The sequence below is a fragment of the Aquarana catesbeiana genome, linkage group LG01 (assembly GCF_042186555.1).
Source record: "Aquarana catesbeiana isolate 2022-GZ linkage group LG01, ASM4218655v1, whole genome shotgun sequence".
Lineage (NCBI taxonomy): Eukaryota > Metazoa > Chordata > Amphibia > Anura > Ranidae > Aquarana > Aquarana catesbeiana.
Genome location: NC_133324.1, coordinates 690693351 through 690720812, shown reverse-complemented (window position 1 = coordinate 690720812; position 27462 = coordinate 690693351). Strand labels below are relative to the sequence as shown.

Genomic DNA, 27462 nt, shown 5'->3' with positions numbered 1-27462 from the left:
GGAAAAAAGTGAACAAAACTACCAGTCCAACAAAATATTGTAAAGATCTAATGTTACGTGTAAAGAATATTTTAAAAGGTAATAAGTAAGATGGGCTAAATACAAATGTTGCAATAAGCAAAACATTCTCAGCCCCTATTTGCCTACCTGCCAATACTCCCTGATCAGCAGTGTGAAGCCACTTGATCCTCAAACAATGACAGGTAGGTTGCCTTTATATATCTGATAGGAACAGCATGGTAGTGAACCAGCAGCTCATTCTTTTACAAGTATAATTTTAAGCAGAGGCTGGAGACTTGAGGGATCAACTCAGAGAAATTACCCTATACAGCAGTGCATGCCTCTGGTCTTCAGAAACTGGAGTCACTTACTGAGTCAATCATTACTATTTGAGGGCTTGGTTATGTCCACTAAGAAAAAAAATCTGTGTCTTGCTTGGCAGATGCCCTTAATCATCAGGTGATTGGGGTGGATGAAACAGAGCCCTGACATTGTGTGGAGGGGTGTGTTCAAGGATGACAGAGAAATGGGTATAAGGGAAATAGAAGCTTGGAGCTTCTGATGAGAAGTCTGATGAGAGGGGCTAATAATTGTAGGGGGAAGCAATAGCTTAATGAGAGCTAAAGATAAAGGGAGTGTGGTGGAGAGCCTTGAACGAGTAGAGTTGCACAAAGGGGATATGTGCAATAGTGGCCAGGGGAGCAAGAATGGAAGTGGAACAGATAAGAATGGAGTTGAGAATAAAGAAAGACAGAGTGAGGGGTCTTGGAGGTAAGGACCCCCAAGACAGCATGGCGGTCTTAAAATCACTGGACTAGACCTTTTGAAAACAGAGGTAAAAGCTGATGTAGGGTGTGTGGCAGGCAGTGGGGCAGATAGTGACCTGATAATCAGAAAAAAAACACAAATTCCTCTGCCCTATACCTTCTTAAAATCTGAAGGCCCGAAATACAGTATATCAGTGTGTCCTTTTTATGGGACATTAACAATAATTATGACATGTGGAGGTGATGTGCTTATACCACCGAGCATCTCACCCACCAGTATATAAAACTTCACCTTTATTCCATACCAGTAAAAGTCTTTCTCAAAAGAATCCCAAACGCATAACCTGCAGAGAATAAACAGGACTTGTGGAGGTGCTCTAATTGTACTAACTACATAAAAAATTCCTTTTCTCCATATCAATTTGCTGTTGTATAAGTCTATCAATTTCTTTATAGTATATTACACCTACAATGGCTTATACTACAACTCCTCCAAAGTAACTCTCACTAGTTCTCCATAAATAATTCAGTTAACCTCTGACAAAGTAGAATGTGCCTCAATACCCAACATGTTTAAACGAGGCTTCATCAGTGGTTGTGCTGTGCTAACATGGTGCAAAGTGCAAAATCTCTCTGACATACTTTACTTTGCGTCATCAATAGTCTACTATTATTGCCTATTCAATGTTGACACTTCTCAAAAAGACCAGCACAAATTATTTAAGGGCCCATCAAATTCAACCATATCTAGTTTTACTACTCATCAATTTTACATACTGTGTGTATGTATATATATATATATATATATATATATATATATATATATATGTCTTTAAAATATACTGATGTGATGGTCAGTAGATCAACTTCTGCACAATCAGTCCCTGCTGAACCGGACAAATTTCAATACATGTATGGCCACCTTTAAAGCGTTTGTAAAGTTAGATTTTGTTTTTAAATAACAAACATGTTATACTTACGTGCTCTGCATAATGGTATTGCACAGAGCTGCCAGAACCTCATCTTCTGTGGTCCCCTGGGCAGCGCTCCTGGCTCCTCCTCTTCTCTGTGTGCCACCATAGGAAGCAGCTTTCCATGGTGACACACCTGTGGCCACGCTGCCAGCGTCTATAGACACAGACAGTGAGGCTCGCCCACCCCACCCCCCCCCGGCTCCCTTGTCTCAGGACGGCTCCCACTGCTTTCAGCAAAGCAAGCCTTTGGGGGCAACACACACATGCTGAAACATTTTTTACCTTAATGCAGGGAATGAATTAAGGTATAAAATGTTTAGGCTTTAGAACCATTTTAAGAAAACAAAATCTGTGAAGATATACCTTATAAAGACCAAACATGTTAAGATAAGTCTACTCACCTCAGCACAAGGTTTACCTGTTTTAAATTTCTGGACCCAACAAAAGATTAAAAAAGAAAACAGAACTGTTTGCAATACTGTAACTACATACACTTGCAATTGCTATTATCATGTAACTAAATAATCAACTGCAACTTAACAATGTCATGACTCGATGGAAAAGATGTAGGCAATCAACACACAAAAGTATTATTTGCAAATCAGGTCCAAGCGCAAAGTTAAAATGAAAAAAAAAAGAAGAAACAGAACAGAAACAAAAAAAGTAAAAGAGAGAACTGGGAGAATGGTATACAAACAGGAAGAAGTGACAGCAGGAATTCATCATTATGAGGCACAGCTGGAGGTTGCGCAGATAAATAGCTGAGACATTTTGGAATACTGCTGTGAACAAATTATAATGGCTAAAAGAACGGAGGAATTAACTGAATCTTTTCTGCTAATGTAATGAAAAGGGGAAGGATTAAGTAATCTACTGAAGCAGCTGAAAGTGTATTGCCATATAAAATACATATTACTATTTATTCTATGTGCACCCATAAAAAAGGAAAATCTACAAAACACAATACAGAATCAAGGATTTTTATTCCATACACTACAGTAAATGCTGAGCTAGCCAGCTGCGTCAAGGTGTATCAGGTGAATTCTCAATTTAACTATTATAATAATTATAACAAAGTTTAGTCATATGGTATATGCACATCTTTCAATATAGTACTGTGTGTACATTTATACACAGCGTAGTACTTTATATTTTAGGTCTCATTCACACCTGTGGTCTAATGTTGGTCTGATGCATTTTGTTGATACAACCTATTTAAATATAGGCTGCCAATGCACCACAAATGACCTAGATTGAGACCTGCACTATCTTTTCGTAGTAGTGCAGGTGAGTTGAAATGAACATGTTGCGGAAATGCATAGGTGTGAAGCTAGCTTAAGGGTTGCATTGCGACATGTTAAAGAACAGTATTTAATTGTTATCTTTCCTGTTAATATGTGCTGCTTTAAGACAGCCTGTTCATTTAAATAGGCTTCCAACATACCACGATGTATAAAATGCATGGACAATGCATGGTCCCTGTGTTACTTAGCTCTGGGGTGAGCTGCAACAGGTGCTTTGGGGTGCATGGTTTCTTATTTTTTGTTTTCCTTCCAATACAACTCTTCAATAGGACATCACATTTTTCTGTTATGAATTACTCAAAGGAGGCAATTTTTTTCATCTATCCATATATATGGGCACTATATATAGGGCACTAAACAATATCATACCAGACAATAACTCTAGGACTAATTTACCCACTTAAATTTATTTTTTATTTTTAAGGTTTGATAGGCCTTTGATCATTTTTTTATTTTTTATATTGATTTATACTGTATTACACACTGTAATGTACTGTGACAGCTGCAGTCTGTCTGTCACTTTAACTGTCAATGTGCCTCTGTGTAAGGCAGAACGACAGCTGGCAGGCTTGCAAAAGGCAGGTTTGGCTAATGCAATGATCACATTATCCGGAATCATGTTTGGTTCTCAATCATTAGCATTAGACCGATGCATGTGCCTTGTTCCAAAATGGAATGTAAATTAATGTTCTCTAAGCACCAGCCACAGTGCCTTAAAATGGAAGTAAACCCATTGATTTAACAGTTTCCCAAAAGTTTTATTCAAGTCAGCTTTCTTTGCTGTAAAGGATAGAAGGGTTTAGTGCCAATTTAATATGTTAATTTACAGTGATCAGTACACTCCTTCCTCAAGGTGCTCCCTCCCTCCCTGGCCACTGCATCCACCACACTGACAGGTGAATGACTGAGGAGTTTTGTACTGTGGTGGGCGGGGCCTAAAGGGGAATTGAGCGATTGTTTCCCTATCAGGCCTGCCTTGCTGTTGACTGACAGTGCATGGCAGTGGGCAAAGCCATGGCCGCTATTCAGTTAAATCGAGTCTTTCAAATCTGCTCATTGCCATCTACTGTCAATCAAAAGTGCCGCAGACCAGATGGGGAACTAGTCTCTCTATTTTCCTTCAGGCTCCACACACCCAGTAACTCAAGTAATTTCACTGCTATCCCCAACCCCTTTGTTCAGTGGTGTTGCTATGGGGGTGCAAGGAGTGGGGGGGGGCTATACTGAGGGATGGCGGGAGGGTCTATACTGATGGAGGGGGTCTTTACTGAGGGAAGGGGGTCTATACTGAGGGAGGGGGTCTGTACTGAGGGAAGGGGGTCTATACTGAGGGAGGAGAGCCTATACTGAGGGGAGGGGGATCTATACTGAGGGAAGGGGGTCTATACTGAGGGAAGGGGGTCTATACTGATGGAGGGGGGTCTGTACTGAGGGAGGGGGTCTATACTGAGGGAGAAGGGGTCTATGCTGATGGAGGGGGGTCTGTACTGAGGGAGGGAGTCTGTACTGAGGGAGGGAGTCTGTACTGAGGGAGGGAGTCTGTACTGAGGGAGGGGGATCTACATAGAGGGAGGGGGTCTGTACTGAGGGAGGGGGTCTATACTGAGGGAGGGGGTCTATACTGAGGGAGGGGGTCTATACTGAAGGAGGGGGTCTATACTGAAGGAGGGGGGGTCTGTACTGAAGGAGGAGGATCTGTATTAAGGGAGGGGGGTCTATACTGAGGGGGGCCTATACTTGGTGGAGGGGGGAGTCTATACTTCATGGAGGAGGGGGTCTGTACTGAGAGATGGAGGTTTGTACTGAGGGAGGACTATAATTGGTGGAAGGGGGTCTGTACTGACTAAAGGGGCCTATACTTAGTGGAGATGGGGGTCTCTACTGAGGGAGGGAGGTCTGCAATGAGGGGGACTATGCTTGGGGAAGGGGGGTCTGTACTGAGGGAGGCTATACTTACTAGAGAAGGGGGTCTGTACTTAGGGAGGGAAGGGTCTGTACTGATGAAGGGGGGGGTCAATACTTAATGGAGAGTGGGATCTGTACTATGGGAACGGGAGCCTGTACTGAGGGGGGGGGGAATAGTTGGTGGAGGGGGGTGACACCCTGTTTTATCGCACTGGGTGACACCAAGCTTAGTGACGTCACTGCCTATGTTTATTTTCACTGCAATCCTCCCAGGGAAGACAATGCACCTGGTTCTGTTTGGAAACCTCCATGGTGACATCATCCATCTCTGCTGAATGTCCCAAGAAAAGCAGCAACCTCAAAAGGAAAAGTAGATCACCTCCAACCAGAGCCAGGGCTTCACAAGCCCAGGATGAGCTGTTGTGATGGGTCAGATACAGACTGATCGGTCATATGCACCACTTTAGTGGGATAAGCAACCTAGTGGGTTGCCCTGCAGACAGAGAGCTGTATAAGCAGGTCCTGCCGGAATAGGTAACTGCATACTAGCAAGCGGCTGAATGTAAATCATATATAAGCAAATTACAATCTCAGATGCAAGTAACCCAAACAGCAGCAGGTTTACCCAATCTTGCTTAATGGCCATATCAAGCTTTGACAATCAAAGTGGATATACAAGAACTGTATTCGCATAACTCTGTGGTCATTGTATAGCTTTTTATTCTTTCACAGCAATTTGAATCTAATTAGATATCTCTTGGACTCAAAATTCAAAGGTGGCTCAAAAACAGGCCAGTGCTTGGGCAGAGAAAAAACCCTTTTCATTAGGCACCTTAAAGTGTCCCCATATTTAAATGTTAATAAAAGCTATGTCAATTGTCAAACTGATAACATTTATGTATAGGTTCAATCTAAACCTTACTGATAATAAAATATTTTCAGTTTAAAAACAAAGGTCAGAAATTCTGACAAAATACAAAAGGTACCTACCTATAACGCATACTTTTGTACTCTAGTGCACTCTAGTGATATAAACACACATAGGTGTTGTTCTACACAACACCATACCATTTACAGGTATTATACCAACACAGGCATACTATATATACAGGACACGCATACTATATATACAGGACACGTCTTCAGGCGCAGTCTGATTACAGTCTGTGTTAGCACTTATTGCACACATCCTGTAGAAGATAAAGATAAAAGGTGCACTGGGTACATTCAATCTTTGTAATGCACAAGATAACATCCCACTGATAAACTTGGGAAAGGTAATAAGCTGTTACATTGTGCAGAATTCGCCTGGAGACATGAAAGCTATGAGTTATGTCTGACATTAATAGGAGATATCATATATTCTAGTAAGAAAATAAATGTAATTTTTTTTTTAAAGATGTCTAGAACTAATACCATGTTTTATTTGCCAACGTGATATTTCTATTGCACATGCAATATGGAGGACTGGTTACCTAGTAGAATACTATTCTTCTTCACAACTCCAGTCATGAGATCTCCCTAAAGTAGTTTCTGGCTACTGCTGAGAGAACTGACTGGAGTTTTGAGTGTTCCAAATGTCCACAGATAGTATTTTTCCATCCGTATGGCGGATCGGATCGGATGAAAACAGACTCTACGGTCCGTCATCATCCGATCCCCCATAGAGGAGAGCGGCGCTCTGACAGGTCGGTCCCTGCACAGTGTGCAGAGACCGACCTGTCATCTGCCTGCTCAGCGGGGATCGACGGAGCGATCCCCCGCGGAGCCAGTACACGGACAAGTCCATGTGAAAGGGTTACTCCTACTGTTACATTCTTCATAAGAAGAGGGAGCAGGATTGAAATGTGCCAACACATTGCAGTTTCCTCCTTTAAATATGCAAAAACTATTGTATGTTATGCAAAGACCTGCATTAAGTATATTTAACAAAATTAAAAAAAATATGTATAGAAAAAAAAAGCTATTGAAATTTTAAAAATAATGTTTTGGATTTCAATCCTCTTTAAATGTGCTTTTGCTTTCATATCATAATTAATGCTGTGCACAGAGCTGTGGCTTTTCGGGCTTTCTTTCTATTCTGCACTTCCAGCAGCTCCACGGGTGCATATCTGTGTATAATGACTTGGCTAGCTACACACTAGCTGAGCTTGGGGCCATCCTAATGCTGTGGCCACATTAAACAGTGGGTCACAACCTTGCCAATTAAACTTAATGTGCAGGGGCACTGGTGGAGAGATTTAGCCCTCTGTAATTTATTCATCTGAGCAGCCAATCACCAATGTTATCATGCAGCAGTAAGAGGAACAAGTCGCACGCTCTCCATGCTCCCAATTACTGGATACTTCTCTATGCTCCTAGTTGACGAGTGAAGGGGAAGTACAGTGCTTTGAAAAAGTATTCATACCCTTTGAAATTTTCCACATTTTGTCATGTTACAATCAAAAACTGTATTTTATTGAGATTTTATGTGATAGACCATAATTGTGAAGTGGTAGGAAAATGATAAATGGTTTTCATTTTTTCTTACAAATAAATATCTGAGGTGTGGCGTGCATTTGTATTCAGCCCCACTGAGTTAATACAGTGGAACCTCGGATTGCGAGTAACGCGGTTAACGAGCGTTTCACAATACGAGCTATTATTTTTTTAAAATCCTGACTCGGTGTGCAGAACTGCATTTGGCCAGATGTGCGGGGGCGCCAGTGACACTCGGAGCCATTCGGAAATACTCAGAAATACTCTGAAACACTCCGTTTCCGAGTGTTTCCGAGCCTTTCCGAGTGAAGCTGAGTGGTCTCCGAGTATTTCCGAGTGAAGCTGAGTGGTCTCCGAGTATTTCCGAGTCTCTCCGCCCCCCCCAACACTTCTGGCCACATGCAGTAGTGCAAGCAATAGAAGTCAATGTGGAACGAATTATGTTTGTTTCTATTGACTTCTATGGGGAAACTCGCTTTGATATGCGAGTGCTTTGGATCACAAGCATTCTCCTGGAACAGATTATGCTCGTAATCCAAGGTTCCACCGTACTTTGTAGAACCACCTTTGGCTGCAATTACAGCTGCAAGTCTTTTGGAGATGTCTCTACCAGCTTTGCACATCTAGAGAGAGACATTTTTGCCCGTTCTTCTTTGCAAAATAGCTCAAGCTCTGTCAGATTGGATGGAGAGCATCTGTGAATTTTCAAGTCTTGCCACAGATTCTCAAATAGATTTAGGTCTGGTCTTTGACTGGGCCATTCCAACACATGAATATGCTTTGATCAAAACCATTCCATTGTAGCTCTGGCTGTAAGTTTAGGGTCGTTGTCCTGCTGGAAGGTGAACCTCCATCCCAGGCTCAAGTCTTTTTGTATACTCTAACAGGTTTTCTTCTAAGATTGCCCTGTATTTGGCTCCATCCTTCTTCCCATCAACTCTGACCACTCTGTCGGTTGCAACAATCCCATGCACCGATTATTGTTGTTTTTTAAAAAACATTGACTAAATAAAAATATATTGAATTTTAATTCATTGTTTTTTCCACAATATTGAGTTGCCTTTAAAGTCCCAATTTTCCTATGGGGGAACCCCAATGAGCAAATTTATATTAGGGATGATGGCAACATTCATATTTATTTTTGGTGAAATATCTCATTTAAAGTATCAACTCTGACCAGCTTCCCTGTCCCCGCTGAAGAAAAGCATTCCACAACATGATGCTGCCACCACCATGTTTCACAGTGGGGATGGTTTGTTCAGGGTGATGTGCAGTGTTAGTTTTCTGCCACACATAGCATTTTGCTTTTAGGCACAAAAGTTAAATGTTGGTCTCATCTGACCAGAGCCCCTTCTTCCACATGTTTGCTGTGTCCCCCACATGGCTTCTCGCAAACTGAAAGTGGGACTTCTTATGGCTTTCTTTCAACCATGACTTTCTTCTTGCTACTCTTCCATAAAGGCCAGATTTGTGGAGTGCATGACTAATAGTTGTCCTGTAGACAGATTCTGAGCTGTGGATCTCTGCAGCTCCTCCAGAGTTTCCATGGGCCTCTTGGTTGCTTCTCTGATTAGCTCTCCTTGCCCAGCCTGTCAGTTTAGGTGGACCGCCATGTCTTGGTAGGTTTGTAGTTGTGTCATACTCTTTCTATTTTTGGATGATGGATTGAACAGTGATCCGTGAGATGTTCAAAGCTTGGGATATTTTTTAATAACCTTACCCTGCTTTAAGCTTCTCCACAACTTTATCCCTGACCTGTCTGGTGTGTTCCTTGGCCTTCATGATGCTATTTGTTCACTAAGGTTCTCTAACAAACCTCTGGGGGCTTCACAGAACAGCTGTATTTATACTGAGATTAAATTATACACAGGTGGACGCTATTTACTATTTAGGTGACTTCTGAAGGTTCCACGATCAGAGTAAAGGGGGCTGAATACAAATGCGTGCCACACTTTTCAGATATTTATTTGTAAAACATTTGGAAAACCGTTTATAATTTTCCTTCCACTTCATGTTGGTCTATCACATAATATCCCAATAAAATACATTTACATTTTTGAGATTAACATGACAAAATGTGGAAAATGTCAAGGGGTATGAATACTTTTTCAAGGCACTGTATTTGTAAAAAAAATTTGAAAATCATTTATAATTTTCCTTCCATTTCACAATTATGTGCCAATTTGTGTTGGTACTTTTTCAAGGCACCGTATCTATAAACTGCTGGGTCACTTGTGATGCCCTTCAAGGGGCCCATAAATAATAGATAGCATCCTCCTGATCTGGCCATTTTTAGCCAGTTTAAGCAATGGGGGTCGGTGGGGGGGGGACAGGCATACTTAAATACCTTTGTGCAGACCATCTGGGGGATGTTGGGTCTTCACAAACTTATACAATATGCCTAGATAAAGAATCTTTGCTTGGCTGCCATTTTGCCTTATTAAATAAACCATGTCTTATGCTGGCGTTTCCTTTCCTGATGTCCATATACAATATAAAAGTTATTTATACATACTTCTTAAAAAAAACATATAATTTAGCTTTTCAGTTCCCCTCTAATGAAGGAGAATGATTTCCATAGGCAAGCTCTCTTCTCTCTGCAATAAATCTCCAAAAAAGTGGCAGTGTTCTTCAGCTGTCACCACCCTGTTTTATTATACCTGGGCCTGCAGGATTGTGCCACTGATTTACTGCTCTTCTTTAAAGCTCTGACAATCAAGCAGTTAAAAAAATCACTGCTGAACACCTGGGAAATATTTATTAGCTATACTTTGGGAAAAGCCCTCTGTTTTCTAGAGCACTGTAATAAGTTTTGAACAAGTAAAAACCCAACTACAGTGATGACAGGGAAATGGAAATTACCAGACAAAGCCATCTATGTTCCATCACCCTGCTGGTAGAAACACTTTACACTCTGGTTATGTCACATTTCCTCTTATACCATTGATAACAACATGGCTAATGTTATGCTTATCTGAGACCAGTTTGTTTATTTAGCATAGTCTAATGATTACAATACTGTACCCTTAAAGTGGTTTTAAAGTCTCAAGGCTTTTTACCTTCATACATTCTATGCATGAAGGTAAAAAAACCTTTTCTGTGCAGCATCCCTCCCATCCCTCCTAATGCTTACCTGAGCCCCATCATGATCCAACAATGTGCACCAGAGCCTCCGCTCTCCAGGGAATCTCCCTCCTCATTGGCTGAGACAGCACCTGAAGCCATTGGCTGCCTCTGCTCTGCTGCTCTGTGTGTGAATGGACATGTAGAACAGTGGCTTGGGAGCGAGCCTGCTTAGGTGCCCCCTTAGTAAGTTGCTTGCTCTGGGGGTACTCAGCAGGAGGGAGGGGCCTGGAGCGCCAGTGGGGGACCCAGGAAGAGGAGGATCTGAGCTGCTCTGTGCAAAACCACTGCACAGAGCAGGTAAGTATAACATGTTTGTTATTTTAAAAAAAACTAAAAATCACCTTTAATATTACGTTAAATAATATAAAGCACATGGTTACCAAATGGTTAACAATTATGCTGTGCAAGATGAATTTGCAAACTAATCGGCTGTAAAGTACATAACTGAAATTTAAAGAATAAGAAATATGATATGGTCCATTTGGCAGGTAAATTTCAATGGGACCATTTTGGATTGTCCACTGAGCTACCAAAAAGCTCACTACAACTCAGCACAGCAAAGCACAAAATTAACAAAGTAAATGCATCAAGATTAAAAGTGTAATAAATTGCAGCTTACCAGTCCTTAGATGTGGTGATTGCATTACTTTCCTTTTTTAAGGCTAAGAATATTTCCACCATGTACAGAAAATACATATTGATCTTGCCAGAAATGTGTACTGGTAACTTCCTGTGAACTAAGGTTTATTTTCCTTCTTTAAACTTTGTGTGTGACTGTTATCCAAATGGGCTACATGCATGGATGCTTTGGATTTATGTGCTGATGACATATGCCATCAGGTCAAAAAAAAAACAAACAAAATGGGCATTTATTCTTAAGTTGGTCTGCAACACTTTGTTACAGTGTGTAAAAATATACTTCATTGTCAATGCTAAACTTGGGAGATGTAGAAAGATTAATTTTACAGTGCTTTTTGGGGTTTACAATAATTTAAAACATTTTTGGAAAATGTCCCAAGAAATAGTATTCATTTTCTTACCATAAACTGTGCTATCCATTCTGCTACACAGAGGAAAATTATACACTACTACTACGAAAAATAATAATATACATTTGTATGCAATAGCTGTTTTTGCCATCCTGAGACAGTTTAGTTACCTTTACATTATTATTTTTAAGATCTACAGTAACTAACATGCACATTGTAAGAAAAATCTTTGCCAAAACCTTAAAAAATATTATAGGAACACCATTTTGTGGAAGTTGCAATAAAAATCCCTCTGCTGAGTGTTAGAAGGATGTTGTCCTTCAGGTGTTCAGTGATGTGAGCAACGGAATCTTGGCTGACTTCCAGCAATGCCACCTACTGTCAGCTAGTATGTACTAACTGAGTATTTACAAGGCTTTTTTAGGATTCATATAGTATGACAGATTGAGATTTTATGCTGTTAAATATTTTTTTGTTTTGGCATATCAGAGTAATATCTTCTCAACCTTTAAACAAGAAAACAGCACTCAGCATTAACAGCATTAAAGCATCCCTGTCTATAAATGAAAAAAAACTCTAAATTGACATACCATAGGTGTGCGCAGCCTATTGCATTAGGGTGTGCACCCCAGAGCTCAAACACACATGCGTGTGCATGAAAAAAAAACACACTCTTGTAAATAAACTTAAACAAACATTTTCAAATGCATTAAAACATGGACGTGTCAGTGGGGCAGTGGACTTGGTCAGTCAGCAGGGCAGTGGTTGGTGTCAGTAAGGCAGTGGACGGTGTCAGTAGTTTTTCATTTTTTTATTATTTTTTTAAATATTTGTTACAATTTTTTTTACAATACTATTTTTACAACTTTTTTAGGAGCCCTATTGGAGGCTTTGGTGAAATGTAAGGGGCCTAAACAGACCCACGATGTCTCAGCAGCTTCCTGTTCATTCACAAAATGAAGCCTTCAAAACACAGTTTACTATGCTTCAGTTATGAAGGAACATGTTGAGTGATTGGTATTGAAAAAAAGAAGAGGAATAGGGACTGTAGGAGCGGTGGGGGTGGCATATACTGGTTCTGATCCTCTGTATTTTCCTCCTACTGATGCTGAATGACGACAGGAGAGAGAGGAGGAGAAGCAAACTTTCAGTGGCTGCAGGAGTAAAATATAGATCAGATCCACTTAACGGCGCCCCTCCTGCCCAGGTTCTGGGAGTCGGCAAGGAAGGATTGTGGTTTACGCGTCACCTGCTCATGATCGACAGGTAGATTGTGATAAATGGGTTGCTGACCCCAGGATTAGGGTAGGCCCAGGTAGTGTTGGTTTCTTTGTAGGCAGAGGGGAAGGTAAGTTTTTAGTCCTCTTTCACATGTATATCTATTTGTTACTTTTTATTTGAATAACAGGGTCTCTTTAAGCCTCGGTTCACACCAGAGGCGGCACGACTTGCAGGTCGCCTCACCGAGGCGACCTGCACACGACTGCCCGGGCGACTTGCAAAACGACTTCTGTATAGAAGTCTATGCAAGTCGCCCCAAGTCGCCCCCGAAGTCGTACAGGAACCTTTTTCTAAGTCGGAGCGACTTGCGTCGCTCCCCTTAGAACGGTTCCATAGCACAGAACGGGAGGCGACTTGTCAGGCGACTAGGTCGCCTGACAAGTCGTCCCTGTGTGAACCGAGCCTAAAAGCAAGTAGTTGATTGTTAGAAAATCTATGACCAAAGAGTTAGCATCAAAAAGCAATATCAAACATTAACAATACATAATCATGTTTTGCATATATTGATGATGAAATGTGTCAAGCAAAGATTGAAAACAGACTTGAGTGTTCAATATAAACAAGTCAAAAGAGTGCCAAACCGTCATCTCAAGAGTCTAAAGTCCTTTAATAATATGTTAGTTTGGCAGACAAAATGCATCACAAGTAGTGATGCCTGTATTGACAGTGGCTATGCCTGTGTGTACAGGTGATTGTGCCAGCAATGATGACTAAGTGAAAAAAAAAATATGTAGCTGTCATTACTGGCACAATCACCTGTAAAGACAGGCATAATCGCGTGTGATTCAGGCATCACCACTTACGATACATTCTTCCTACCAGAATCTAACCCTGACGAAAGGGGGATTTTTGGCCCAGAAAATAATTGGCTGCCATTTGTTTCACTATTGTTACTCATGTTATTATTAATGGATTTTGGCCTCTAAAGATGACTGTTTGCCTCTCTTTTTACTTGTTTATTTTGGGATTTCTTGAGTTGAGTTGCTCCCACTGCTTGGAGTTCCTCATTTTGTGGAGAGTTGCTGAACCAATGCCATTAGGCTTGACCAATGAATCCTTGTCAAAGGTTAAAGACCTTGATCCAGAACTTCCACTTCCCCTTGAGTTTCCAATAGACACCAAATGGCAGCTGGATGTGATATTCAGACCATAAAGGATTTATGTCTACCAGTACATCCATAAACACAGATGTTCTGCTCAACCGAGGGTATGTAATGGGCGGGAAGGAAATGCTGAAAATTGCCCAGATTTGGTTACCAGCAATTTATATTCAGCAGATCTTTTTCATGCAAGCGCAGGCATATTAAGCAGTCTATAAGTTTAATTCTTACAGGTATTTATTACCTTTCTCACAGATCTTAGTATTCCTCTCATTGGAAGCCCACTGCTATCGTTATTTAGACATCAGCCAGGCTCAGCACCCATTTTCTGGACAAAATTCCTTATGCTAGTAGATGTCACACTTTCCCGCTGACAGAATACAATGATCAGTGCTACTGGCTATAGCCAGAGGCACTGATTGATTGGGAAAAACCCAACATGCTGGTTGTACAGAAGACCAACTTCTGTACGGCTAGAGTGCCCATACATTGACCGAAATTCAACTAGTCCCTGCTGAACCTGCCAAAATTCGATCCATATACGGCTTTATATGACAATACAATACACAACTGTTTGATTATATGCCAGCATCAGTCATCTTATTAGTTATTGACTAGCCACAGGAGATCCCTTTGCAGTTACAGCTACCCATAAATGTGACAATATTTAAACAATTTACAATAGTTTGTCTCGCAGGGGTGATAAATGGTATTCAAACTATTAAAATCAGTACTTATGGGCAAAGAGATGAAGAAATACCAATTGACAGGACTTTACAATTAAGAATATTTTGTCTGCTGTTTAGTACTTTTAATATTTATTATTCCCACCAATCATGTAATGGCTTTTCAAGATTATAAATCTGCCTGTGTATGTAGAATTTACTATTAGAAAAACAAATTACAATAAAAAAAGTTGCATTAATTTGATGTCATCAAATTAGTACAAAAACCAGAATGATTATCCTCTTTGAATAGCAATAGGATACATGAACACACCTGCTGACCTCTTCCACGTGTTTTGATCCTGTCCTCATATTAATCTTTACTGGTCACAGATTAACACTTTCCTGAAAACTAAAGCTGGGTACACACTTTGAGTTTTTTTTTTTTTTTCCATTCTACCAGCAGGATGAACAAAAAAACTCTGGTTTCTGATATGGAAGTAGGGATCTCCCCCTCTGTGCTATTGTATTCTGACAGGGGAGAAGTCTCCCCTGTCAGAATACACTGATCACAGCTGCAGCCATTGGTTGCAGTGGCTGATCAAATTTAGGTTTTCCAGCAGTACCATTCAACTAAAGCAGGTCTAACGAATGGCTTCTGTTGAACAGGGAAGGCTAAACACAGATCAAAATTCAGCCAGTTTCTGCTGAACCGGATCCCATTATACCCAGCTTAAGCTGGAGTTCCCTGCTCTGGGTACTTCTATATTGTTTACACGGCTAACTCATGCATGAGGTTTTTTTTTATTGTTATTTTATGCTGGTAAAGCTATTTTTTAAAAAAAATCCCCTTACTTATCTATTTACTTACTCAACTTGTCAATTATGTATTCTCTAATTATAAACTGACATATGATAGGTAAGGTTGTCCCTCTAAGTTTGGGAAACTTGATAGTTGCAGCTTACACTTTTACTTATACTGCACACAACTCACTTCCCTGCCACCCAGACAATGGCAAGATAGTAATAGATCAGCAGCAGCTTGATGAATCCATTACACCTGAATGCCCCAAGGGTTGCCCCTCCCTTTCACTAGACTGAGCGCTGCTGTACAGGGGATTAGAGGAGCCTGACTTCAGGCCAAATTCAGGTATTACAAATGTCATTTTTTTCCTGGTCCATGGTGTTTTAACATCTGCATAGAGTTCAGTTTGTATCTACCACAGTACTGTCTAGGAACGTTAAGAGGGCATCGGCAAGCATTCAGTACAGTGCATTCACCTGATTAAGACATGATAAGATTTTACCTTAAACTGACAGCAAGAGAATAAGTGTTTTTCTACCCTTTATTCATGTACCCAAGAAATCTTTCATGATCCTGTCACGCAAATGTTTATTTTAATGAAGACAATCTAGCTCTACAAGATCACAGCGAATGACAGCTACTAAGAAAATATAAACTCCCATCTGTCTGGCATTCAATGAGCTCCTTTGTGTAGTAGTGTCCTTTCTGCTGCTATTCTGAGCTGTGAGGAAGCCCCTGAAGCTTGATGGAACTCAGGCCCCCCATCCATCTTCAGACAATAGCCCTGGCTGACATCACTGCCTTTCATTCATCTTCATTTGTCCAATCACATCCTGTCATTCTTATGTAAATTGGACACTTGAGGATGCATCTTTTCTACACTCCATGATAAGGTGGAGAAAGGCTGTCAAGGGCCCCAGGGTGCCATCACAGACCATAGCCTCTACGTTTATTTTGTGCCTTGTCCTTTGCATCCAGGCTAATGTGTCTGACATTTACATCCAGCTCAATGGGAGACAAAGTAATCCTATTTCTTAGCTCTCACTACTTCCTGCATTGAGGCTGTAAGTACTCTGTGGATATGACACTTTCATTATCTTCAGAGTCCGGACAGCTAAAATTAGCTCCCAAAATACAAGAATAAGAACCATGTACACATGAGATTTATGTAGTCTTGCAGATTATGTAAACACATAGGCAACTGGCTATTTTCAACCTGTTGATGGTTTACATGTAATCCCAAAAAATGTACATTTACAATTAGGTGCACAGTAAATTATCAGATGCTTTTTTTAATTAAAAAAAAAAAAACTGAAAATTGCATCTACAACAGCATTACAATATGGATCTGTTAAACAGACTCAAGTAAAAAAATATTCCTGTCTAAATTCTATCAGAGTATATAAGCTGTATTATTTCAGTTACATTATACAATATGAGTGATTATTGAGACTCTGGAACAGCAAAGATGATTACATTTGTCATATATCACATTTATTTACCAAACTGTTGGTTGGGGAAACCACAAAAAACAAGGGACAAAACTGCTGCATATAAACTGTCATTTGTTTAAAGTATTTGACTTATAATTTAATCTAAACTGGCAAAGGTGTGGTGCATGTGCAAAATTGGAAACTGAAACCCTAGGTTTTTAAGGATTACCCAGGAAAATCATTTTACATGTTTCTTTTATTTTTTTCATGCTTTTATCAAACTTTCTCCACATTTATATGCAGACCAAGCTGTCCAGGTCAATGACAAAGGTTGGGACAAACCATAAAACTGCCAACAGTCCCTATAATGGTTACTATTTATTTGTATGATTTAAATCTTCTTTTTAAAGAAAGCTTGCTGCAACTCCTCAAGCACCCCTGGCAGTGTTATAGTTTGTCCCAACCCGAGAAATTATCACTTTTGTTGGACACCTTGCTCTGCATGTAAATGTGGCGAAAATGCAAATAAATCTACAGATTGTGAAATGCAAAAAAGAATTCACATTAAATACCATTATTACCTGTATTATTGCACACTTTCTTCAATATTCTACTATTAGAAAAGACTTACCTTGTCTATCAAGTCGGGACGATTGGTGGCTGCCAATATTACCACATCTTTTAGTTGTTCTATTCCATCCATTTCTGTCAACAGCTGTGCTAGAACACGGTCAGCTACATTCCCAGACCCCGAACTATTGAAGAAAAACATAAATTTAACATAAGAAATTGCAAATATCAAGAAATAACATATTGTCTTATAATAGTACTAACACTGGTCTTGAATTAAAGTTTGTAAGAGACTTACTAAATGACATAGGTCAAATAGTTGCCTGGCTAAGTGACAAAAAAAAAAAGGAACAGAAACAGAGCACTTTGTTCAACTTCAAACAAATAAAGATACCGATGTCCCTTAAAGCCAGCCATGCATGCATCAATATTTTGATCCATGTATGGGCAGGGTGGTTGTACAGAAGCCCAATATCTCTTGGAATACATTGCTTGATAAAGTGCCGCCAACTGTGGCTGGCAGCGCTGATCAGTATATTCTGATGGTAGGGAAGTCTCCCCGCTGTCAGAATAGAAAGGCTCAGTGGGGAGGAGGATACTCCCATCCACCTTAAAGCGGAGTTCCACCCATTTAAAAGTCACCAGCTACAAAAAGTGTAGCTTCTGAATTTTAATAATCAGACACTTACCTGTCCTACAATCCAGCGCTGCAGGCACAGGAAGCCCTGCTCCTCTCTCCCTCCTCTCTGCAGCGCCAGCATTCTAACTGTATGCGCCCAGCTGTGGCTTCACAGCCGGGCGCGCACTGCACATGCGCGAGCTGCTCTGCGCCCTGTGACGTGTCCCAGAAGATTGCAGGGAGGGAGAGGGGAAAGGTGCTCTTCCTTCCGGCGCCGTGGTGCCAGAGGAGGAAGTGCGAGCAAGGTGCCTCTAAAAACAGGGTACCTCCCCCCAAAAAAAACGACATGCCAAATGTGGCATGTCAGGGGGTCACTAACACTTAAAGCGGAAGTTCCATTTTTGGGTCATTTTTTTGTAAAAAAAAGTGGCTGAACTGAACTTCAAACACTGTATATAGCTGGTTGCTAAGGAGGGAGCCGGGAAGCCGGCCGCCACATCCTTAACAACCGATGAGTCATCAGCTGTCAGCGGGGTTCCCTGCCGACAGCTGAATGTAAAAAAAAAAATTGGCGGCAAAAAAAAAAATTGCGAATAAAAAAATCGGTGTGTGGGGGTGGGGTCCCCTCCTCAGGTCCATATCGGGCCCTTCAGGTCTAGTATGGATTCGGAGGGCCCCCACCCCCACACACCAATTTTTTTTTAAGAGGCATGGGGTTCCCCCCAAAATCCATACCAGGCTGAGTATGCAGCCCGGCAGGTCAGGAAAGGGAGGGGACAATCGAGCGCCCCCTCCTGAACCATGCCAGGCCACATGTCCTCAACAAGGGGGGGTGAGTGCTTTGGGGAAATGTTGATGGGGACAAGGGTCTCTTTCCGACAACCTCTTCCCGACAACAAAGGGACCCCAGAACCCGCCACCCCCCATGTGCATGGGTATCGGGTACATCGTACCCCTCCGATTCACCCCAGAAAGCAGCGAAATGTAAAAAGAAAGAGCCCTTTTTGGCAAGAGCTGGTTTTTGGCAAATCCTTTGTTAAAAAATAGCTCTGAGCAGTCTTCTCCCCGAGCCAGCTCTCCCGATGCCGTCTTCTCCCGCTGCCACCCCCCATGTGCATGGGTATCGGGTACATTGTACCCCTCCGATTCACCCCAGAAAGCAGCGAAATGTAAAAAGAAATAGCCCTTTTTGGCAAGAGCTGGTTTTTGGCAAATCCTTTGTTAAAAAAATAGCTCTGAGCAGTCTTCTCCCGGAGCCAGCTCTCCCGATGCCGTCTTCTCCCACTGCCATCTTACCCACTAAAAAGAAAAAAAAAAAGCCGTTCTCCTGAGGCTGTCTCCCGCTGTCTGACATCTCTTATATAGCCATGGGGCGAGGCCATTAGATGACGTCACCCGGAGAGCCCGCCCCTTTTGACCTCATCGGATGGTCACGCCCCATGGCTAGGAGGCCCCACGCCATTTTTTTGTAAATGTTGGCGTGGGGGGTCCCCTCCAAATCCATACCAGACCTGAAGGGCCTGGTTTGGACCTGGGGGACCCCACGCTGTTTTTTTCCCAATTTTTTTTTGCCGGCAATTTTTTTTTTTTACATTCAGCTGACAGCTGAGGACTCATCAGTTGTTAAAGATGCGGTGACTGGCTTCCCGGCCTCTTCCTTAGCAACTGGCTAATATATAGTGAGGTGGAAAAAAGGGTTTAAAAACAGATGTCAGCGGATCCGATGTAAGCGGATGTTGTCTGCTAACATTCATTTTTTGTCTGTTCCATTTTTTTTTTGACGGATGAAAAAAAACAGATGTTGGCAGAAGTGAATGAAAATGGATGCAAATGAATGATCATCCGTTTTTCCATAGGAATGCATTGATGTCCGTTTTTCATCCGTCAACGGATGGATGAAAAACGGACGAACGGTCGTATGTCTGAAAGGGGCCTAAGTGTGTGGATGGGGAAATCAAGTAATTTTTTCATTCAACCTGTTGGTTGAGCAAAAAAAACATATACAGTAGGGACGGAAAGTATTCAGACCCCCTTAAATGTTTCACTTTTTGTTATATTGCAGCCATTGCAGCCTGCTAAAATCATTTAAGTTCATTTTTTTTTTCCTCATTAATGTACACACAGCACCCCATATTGACAGAAAAACACAGAATTGTTGACATTTTTGCAGATTTATTAAAAAAGAAAAACTGAAATATCACATGGTCCTAAGTATTCAGACCCTTTGCTCAGTATTTAGTAGAAGCACCCTTTTGATCTTATACAGCCATGAGTCTTTTTGGGAAAGATGCAACAAGTTTTTCACACCTGGATTTGGGGATCCTCTGCCATTCCTCCTTGCAGATCCTCTCCAGTTCTGTCAGGTTGGATGGTAAACGTTGGTGGACAGCCATTTTTAGGTCTCTCCAGAGATGCTCAATTGTGTTTAAGTCAGGGCTCTGGCTGGGCCATTCAAGAACAGTCACGGAGTTGTTGTGAAGCCACTCCTTCGTTATTTTAGCTGTGTGCTTAGGGTCATTGTCTTGTTGGAAGGCAAACCTATGGCCCAGTCTGAGTTCCTGAGCACTCTGGAGACGGTTTTCGTCCAGGATATCCCTGTTCATTCATTCATCTTTCCCTCGATTGCAACCAGTCGTCCTGTCCCTGCAGCTGAAAAACACCCCCACAGCATGATGCTGCCACCACCATGCTTCACTGTTGGGACTGTACTGGACAGGTGATGAGCAGTGCCTTGTTTTCTCCACACATACCGCTTAGAATTAAGGCTAAAAAGTTCCATCTTGGTATCATCAGACCAGAGAATGTTATTTCTCACCATCTTGGAGTCCTTCAGGTGTTTTTTTTTTTTAGCAAACTCCATGCAGGCTTTTGTGTATCTTGCACTAAGGAGAGGCTTCCGTCGGGCCACTCTTTCATAAAGCCCCAACTGGTGAAGGGCTGCAGTGATGGTTGACTTTCTACAACTTTCTCCCATCTGCATCTCTGGAGCTCAGCCACAGTGATCTTTGGGTTCTTCTTTACCTCTCTCACCAAGGCTCTTCTCCCCCGATAGCTCAGTTTGGCCGGACGGCCAGCTCTAGGAAGGGTTCTGGTCGTCCCAAATGTCTTCCATTTAAGGATTATGGAGGCTACTGTGCTCTTAGGAACATTAAGTGCAGTAGAATTTTTTTGTAACTTTGGCCAGATCTGTGCCTTGCCACAATTCTGTCTCTGAGCTCTTCAGGCAGTTCCTTTGACCTCATCATTCTCATTTGCTCTGACATGCACTGTGAGCTGTAAGGTCTTATATAGACCGGTGTGTGGCTTTCCTAATCAAGTCCAATAAGTATAATCAAACACAGCTGGACTCAAATGAAGGTGTAGAACCATCTCAAGGATGATCAGAAGAAATGAACAGCACCTGAGTTGAATATATGAGTGTCACAGCAAAGGGTCTGAATACTTAGGACCATGTGATATTTCTGTTTTTATTTTTTAATAAATCTGCAAAAATGTCAACATTTCTGTGTTTTTCTGTCAATGTGGGGTGCTGTGTGTACATTGAGGAAAAAAATGAACTTAAATGATTTTAGCAAATGGCTGCAATATAACAAAGAGTAAAAAAATGTAAGGGGGTCTGAATACTTTCCCTCCCCACTGTATGGGCTAAGAAAGTCTCCTACTAGTATCCCATAAGACTTTCTTCCCAGAGCCCATCTCTTCTTCCTCTTTATACATGGTCCAAGCCAGGCAATTAGTGTATTCAGATTCTAAAAAAACTTCTATGCAAGTGATGTCATTTTTCTACTGATCTACTGTAATTTCTCTCTTAAAGCTGAACTACTGAAAAATATAACAACACCAATAAATGCAGTTCTATGATCATTAAAAAAAATTAGGGTATTTTTTTAAGTGAACAAACAAATATTGATAGTTTTGCAGCTCACATGTTCTTAGACGTGTGGCTGCGTTGGTTTCACACTTTTTTCCTTTATTCATAACTGGAAATCCTGCCATTAACACACTTCCCGTCCTAGCATGACAACTGTACTGATAAGTGCTATCACCTTAGGAAGGAGTGTGCGTTAGGCTACACGGACCTGTAAGACTGCCTTCTCTTCCCCATAACATGGGAAAGTGTTTTGTAGACCACAAAGATAGAAGGGAACAATGCTCTATAATGTGCAAAAAACATAGTCAGCAAACTAAACAATCTGGACTAGTTGTAGTATCAGGGCCGTCTTTACTATTGATTGGGCCCTGGGCAAAAAAAATTCTTGGGCCCCCCCCATGCAAATTGTCTCTCCACCCCAACATTCGAAAAAACAAAACAAACACGTAAACTTATGTATTGCATTGTATTCTGCTTGTACTGTCTGCCCTCATGTTGTAAAGCGCTGCACAAACTGTTGGCGCTATATAAATCCTGTATAATAATGATGGGGGGAAGAGATAGAGAAGTCCAGGATGATGGGTGGGGGGGGAGATATGGGAGTCCAGGATGATTGGGGGGGGGGGGAGATGGGGGAGTTCAAGATAATGGGGGAAGGGGGGAGATAGGAGTCCAGGATGACACACACGGATTGGGGGTGTGTACTTTGAGGTGTTTGTATCATACAGGGCACAGAAAAAAATCAGCACAAGGGGCAGTACTTGCATATCCTCCTCCCTCCCGCAAGGTAACTATTTATTGGTCACCTCTGCACATCACTTTGCTTACCTCTGCTTCCTCATCCACAGCTCACTTCTGTATTCCCTGTCTATCTCTGTCCCCCCCCATACACAGCTCACCTCTGTACCCCTCTATCCACAGCTCACCTCTGTACCCCTCTATCCACAGCTCACTTCTGTATCCCCTGTCTACCTCTGCCCCCCCCCATCCACAGCTCACTTCTGTATCCCCCATCCACCTCTGTACCCCCCCCCCCCATGTCCACCTCTATATCTTTCCGTCCACCTTTGTACCCCACATCCACCTCTGTGTTCTGCTCTTTACCCCCATCCACGTTCACTTCTATATCTTTCCGTCCACCTCTGTACCCCCCCATGTCCACCTTTGTACCCCCTATCCACCTCTGTAGTACCCCCCATCCATGTTCACCTCTGTACCCCCCCACCGCCTCTGTTCACCTCCGTACCCCCATGTCCACCTCTGTACCCCCCATATCCACCTCTGTACCCCCATGTCCATCTCTGTACCCCCCCATGTCCATCTCTGTAACCCCCATGTACATCTTTGCACAAATGAATCCTCTTCCCCTTCTCTTCACCTTGTTCTTTCTTACCTGATCACACGGCGGTGCAACGAACACACACAGTCCCAGGCTATCAGACCCAGCACACAGCCAGAAAACTTCACTCGGCTGTGTGCTACACAGGTCTGCCAGGCGGGGGCGGGGGCGGGAGGAACACAGAGCGCCGCTCTCGCTCTGTCATTGACTAGGGTCCGCACTCCGCAGCTCCTGACAGAGGGAGAAGCGGGACGAGCGGGCTCAAACACATGAAGCCCGCAGCTGTCCCGCTCTCCTGTATAATGAATGTAGCCGCTTGGGAGAGCAGGGGGGATCGGCTCCCCCCGCTACTCCGCAAAAACTGCGGGCAGCGCAGGGCTTAAGTGGCAGCTGCTTTGGGCCCCACAGCAATGACAGGGCCCAGGGCAGCTGCCCCTTTTGCCCTGCGTTAAAGACGGCCCTGTGTAGTATTATTATTAACATTGCAGTTAATGCTTGTATGCATGGTTTATTGATGACTTTGCTTATTCATTAGTTAATTCTAGTCTAGTGGTATGGAACTCTATTCTAAGTTATCTTGTCATAGTGGTTATACTGTCTAGGGGACTGTGTCTAGACCTATCTTCAGTGTGCCTATTTATGCTCAAACCACTATTTATTCTAACCCCTACCAATACATTTAGTTTATTTACCACTACAACGGTCTTGTGTCTTTTTCCTGGTGCTAGGTCACAGCTGAGTTAAAGGTATCTATAACTCATGTTCTTATAAGTGCTCGCAGTAACTTTAATTTAAGCAGGCTTGTTAAAGGGGTTTTATTTTTTTACTTTTCTTGGAGTCGAGGTGCAGAACAGAGAACCCACATTACCATCCTTTGGAGGTAGCGTTACAGATATAAAATACTTTTAACTGTATATTTAAAGTGATTCTAAAGCGTTCAACAGAGTGGCCTGGAACTACATCACAGAAGCCCTCAAAGCACCTGGCATCCCAAATTGCATGCTAAATTCCATCCTAGCATTAAACTCTACACCTATGGCAAAAGTCCAAGTTAACGGTCACCTGTCAAACGCCTTCTCCATATCGAATGGAACAGGCCAGGGATGTCCCCTTTCTCCCCTCATCTTTGTCCTTACCCAAGAACCTCTCCTTCGCAGATTAAGAATAAACCCCGATATTAAAGGTGTCAATGTACAGTAGCAGGACATTCGCACAAATTGGCAGGCTACGCAGATGATATCTTGGTGTTTCTTACTGATCCCATTCACCATTACTAACCTGTTAAAAGACTTTTTGCTATTCAAAACCTTGTCGAACCCACAAATTAATTTCTCTAAATCCCGTGCGCTAAACGTTTCCCTTCCTCAAGCCACCTTAGTATAATACCAGAATAACTTTCCCTTTGGGTGGGAACCACACGCCATAACCTATCTTCGAGTTCAGCTCCCTGTAAAACTGACTGACCTCTACACCAGAATTTTTCTCCAACTCCTAAAAATGATCCAACAAAACCTGCAGAAATGGACTTCTGGACCTTTCTCGTGGTTTGGGAGAGCAGCCATTATTGTTATTATTAAAATGAATATCCTCCCAATAGTACTTTATTTCCTGCAAACTATCCCTAGCAAAATACCACCAGCGTTCTTCACACCTTACAAACAAATGTGCACACATTTCATATCGCACACCAAATGCCCAAGCTATGAACTCCCAAACTGAAAGGGGGTATAGGCCTCCCAGACATATATAAATATTATTGGGCTTGCCATCTTGCTAGGGTGAAACCACAGCATGGGTGAAACTAGAGAACTCATTTTCTCAGACCCCAGTATGACATCTCCCATGGATTAGGTTGAACCTGATTTCGAAAGATAGCGCTACCCATCACTTAACAGATCCCACGCTCCAAGTCTTCAAGGTAGCATGTGGGAAACTGAATCTCTCGTCCTCCCCAGGCCTTATAACCACAATCAAACTAAACCTGGTGTTCCCCCCCTAGTCTCTCAGAATTGTTTCTCAACAACCCTGAATCGGGGGTGCCCATCCAGGCTGAAAATGAATTCAACAAAGTTTAACTTCTGACGTACAACACCTTATCCTTCTGATTTTCAGGAATCACTTTCTTCACTCATCTGCAAATAAGACACTTCCTAACCAATTCTCTAAACCCCTTTCCACATGGTGTAGAGACTGTACTCCCTTTAAAGCGCTTTGTACTAGATCTGAAACCCAAAGAAATCTGATATCCGATCTGTTTGCACTCATGTTCTCTAACTGTGACTCCAAATTGAACAAGGTCACAATGGGAAGGGGATCTCACAGCAGAGGAGTGGGAGCATGTTTACACCCACATCCACAATGCCTCGACGAATGTATCCACACAGGAAAATGGGTTCAAAATCCACTTGAGATGGTACAGAACCCCAGATAAAATTCACAAATTCTATCGAACTGTATTACCTCTTTGCTGCCGGTGCAACACAGTACCCAGCTCATTAATCCATATCTGGTGGGACTGTCCAGTAATACAACCCTTCTGGAAATAGGTGCACAGCCTCATATCTAGCATCACAACCTACTCCTCGGATTACACTCCCACTTAATTTCTCCTACACCACACTTCCATACCTCAGTGGCATATAAAAGGTCCCCGGTCCTTCAAGTAACTAATGCGGCAAAAATGTGCATTCACCTACATTGGAAGGAAAAAAACTACCTACCACAGCTAAATGGTTTCATTGTATTAATAAAACTGCAGAAATGGAGGACCTCGTCCATCAGGCTAGAGACACCCTCACCACATTCTGTAAAATCTGGGCCTGCTGGTTGAATTTTGGAGACTCTGCAGAATTCTACAGGATACTAAACAACAACAATAACCAGTAAGAGCTTGATCCATGGGAAAACAGAAATTCTTAAAGAAACAAGGAAAAAGTCTGAGATATTCTATAACCCCCATATCCCGAGCCAGCACTTCTTACTTTCCCATCTCTCACTCTCAAGCCCAACCTTAACATGCTCACCCTCATAAAACCCATACAATACCTCTCAACTCTGGGGAATCTGAACCCCACCCACCATACTCTTTCTAAACACCACCCCTTGGTTTATCCCCAGTGCCTCCCCTTCTGTTCCTACCCCCCTCCTTCCCAAGGTATGATATAGATTGATGTGGATGATATAGCTGGTCTTCGTTCTTGTCTTGTCATTGTTTCTTGTTTACTAATTGCCATTGGTTCAATGTAAAACATATTCTCTGGATTAAGATGCACTTTCAGAAATTACCATGTTGGTTTTAGTTGGTCAACATATGTATGCTATTTGTACACTAACTGTAATAAACTGGTTTCTATTTTGTTGCTGTTATTTGATGATGTGATATTCACTGACCCTATGTCTTACCACGAAGACTGTAATTCTTAAACCTGACTTAAGCTTTTTGAAATAAAGTGGACAGTAAAGTGGTTCTACAGGCCCCTATCTCTTAGGAAGTGTGGCTTTAACAGCCAAGCCATTAAAGCCAGCGGCAGAGAAGCAGGATAGTACACTTGCCCTGCAGAGTCTGCACTGTCTGCTAGATACTGGCTGACGGGGATAGGGAGGGCTGATCCTTTAACAGGATATTGTCCAGGTAACCCACAATATGAATCGATTTAACACAAAACAGAGCTAAGACCAGGGCAAGTACCTAGCTAAAAACTGAGTGGGGCGTGGAGAGACCAATGGGGAGGGTGAAAAATCGGTAATGCTGATTGTCCACTGCAAAACGCAGATAACAATAGTAAAAAGATGGGAATGTGCAAGTTAGCATCCCAAATGTCTACTGAAGTTCCTTGGCAGGAGAGAGGCAATGATCGACCTGGCATTTTCCATCAGAACTTTTGAACCAGTTAGGAGGGTCTTTAGATCTAGAATGGGTTGGACTCTTGCATTTGGTTTGGGAACCATAAAAAGGTACCAGTAGAAGCCCTGGAAGAGTTCTTCTTCTGGAACAAGGGTAAAAACTTCTTGAGACCTGAGCTACTGAACAGCAGCAACAAGAGCTACCGACCTTTATAGTGCCAATTTAGGGGACCCCAAGTTAAAGATTTTGGCGTAAGCAGACTCAGGGTGTTCTAACGCTAAGTAGAAGTGCACTGCATCAATAAGGGTAGCCATGGTACCCTTAAAGTGGTTGTAAACCCTTGCATATACCCAGCGAAGTAAAGCCTCAGATGATACAAGGAGATGAAACAA

At 42.1% G+C, this 27462-nt stretch overlaps 1 protein-coding gene across 3 annotated transcripts in view; it reads right to left on the bottom strand.

Moving 5' to 3' along the window:
* AFG2A (AFG2 AAA ATPase homolog A) overlaps window positions 1-27462 on the bottom strand; it is a 621949-nt gene that overhangs the window by 314305 nt on the left and 280182 nt on the right. For all 3 annotated transcript variants that reach the window (XM_073603630.1, XM_073603610.1, XM_073603621.1), the window contains one exon: window positions 17459-17582. In XM_073603630.1, coding sequence (XP_073459731.1) covers window positions 17459-17582 — 124 coding nt within the window. The remainder of the gene's footprint in view (window positions 1-17458; window positions 17583-27462) is intronic.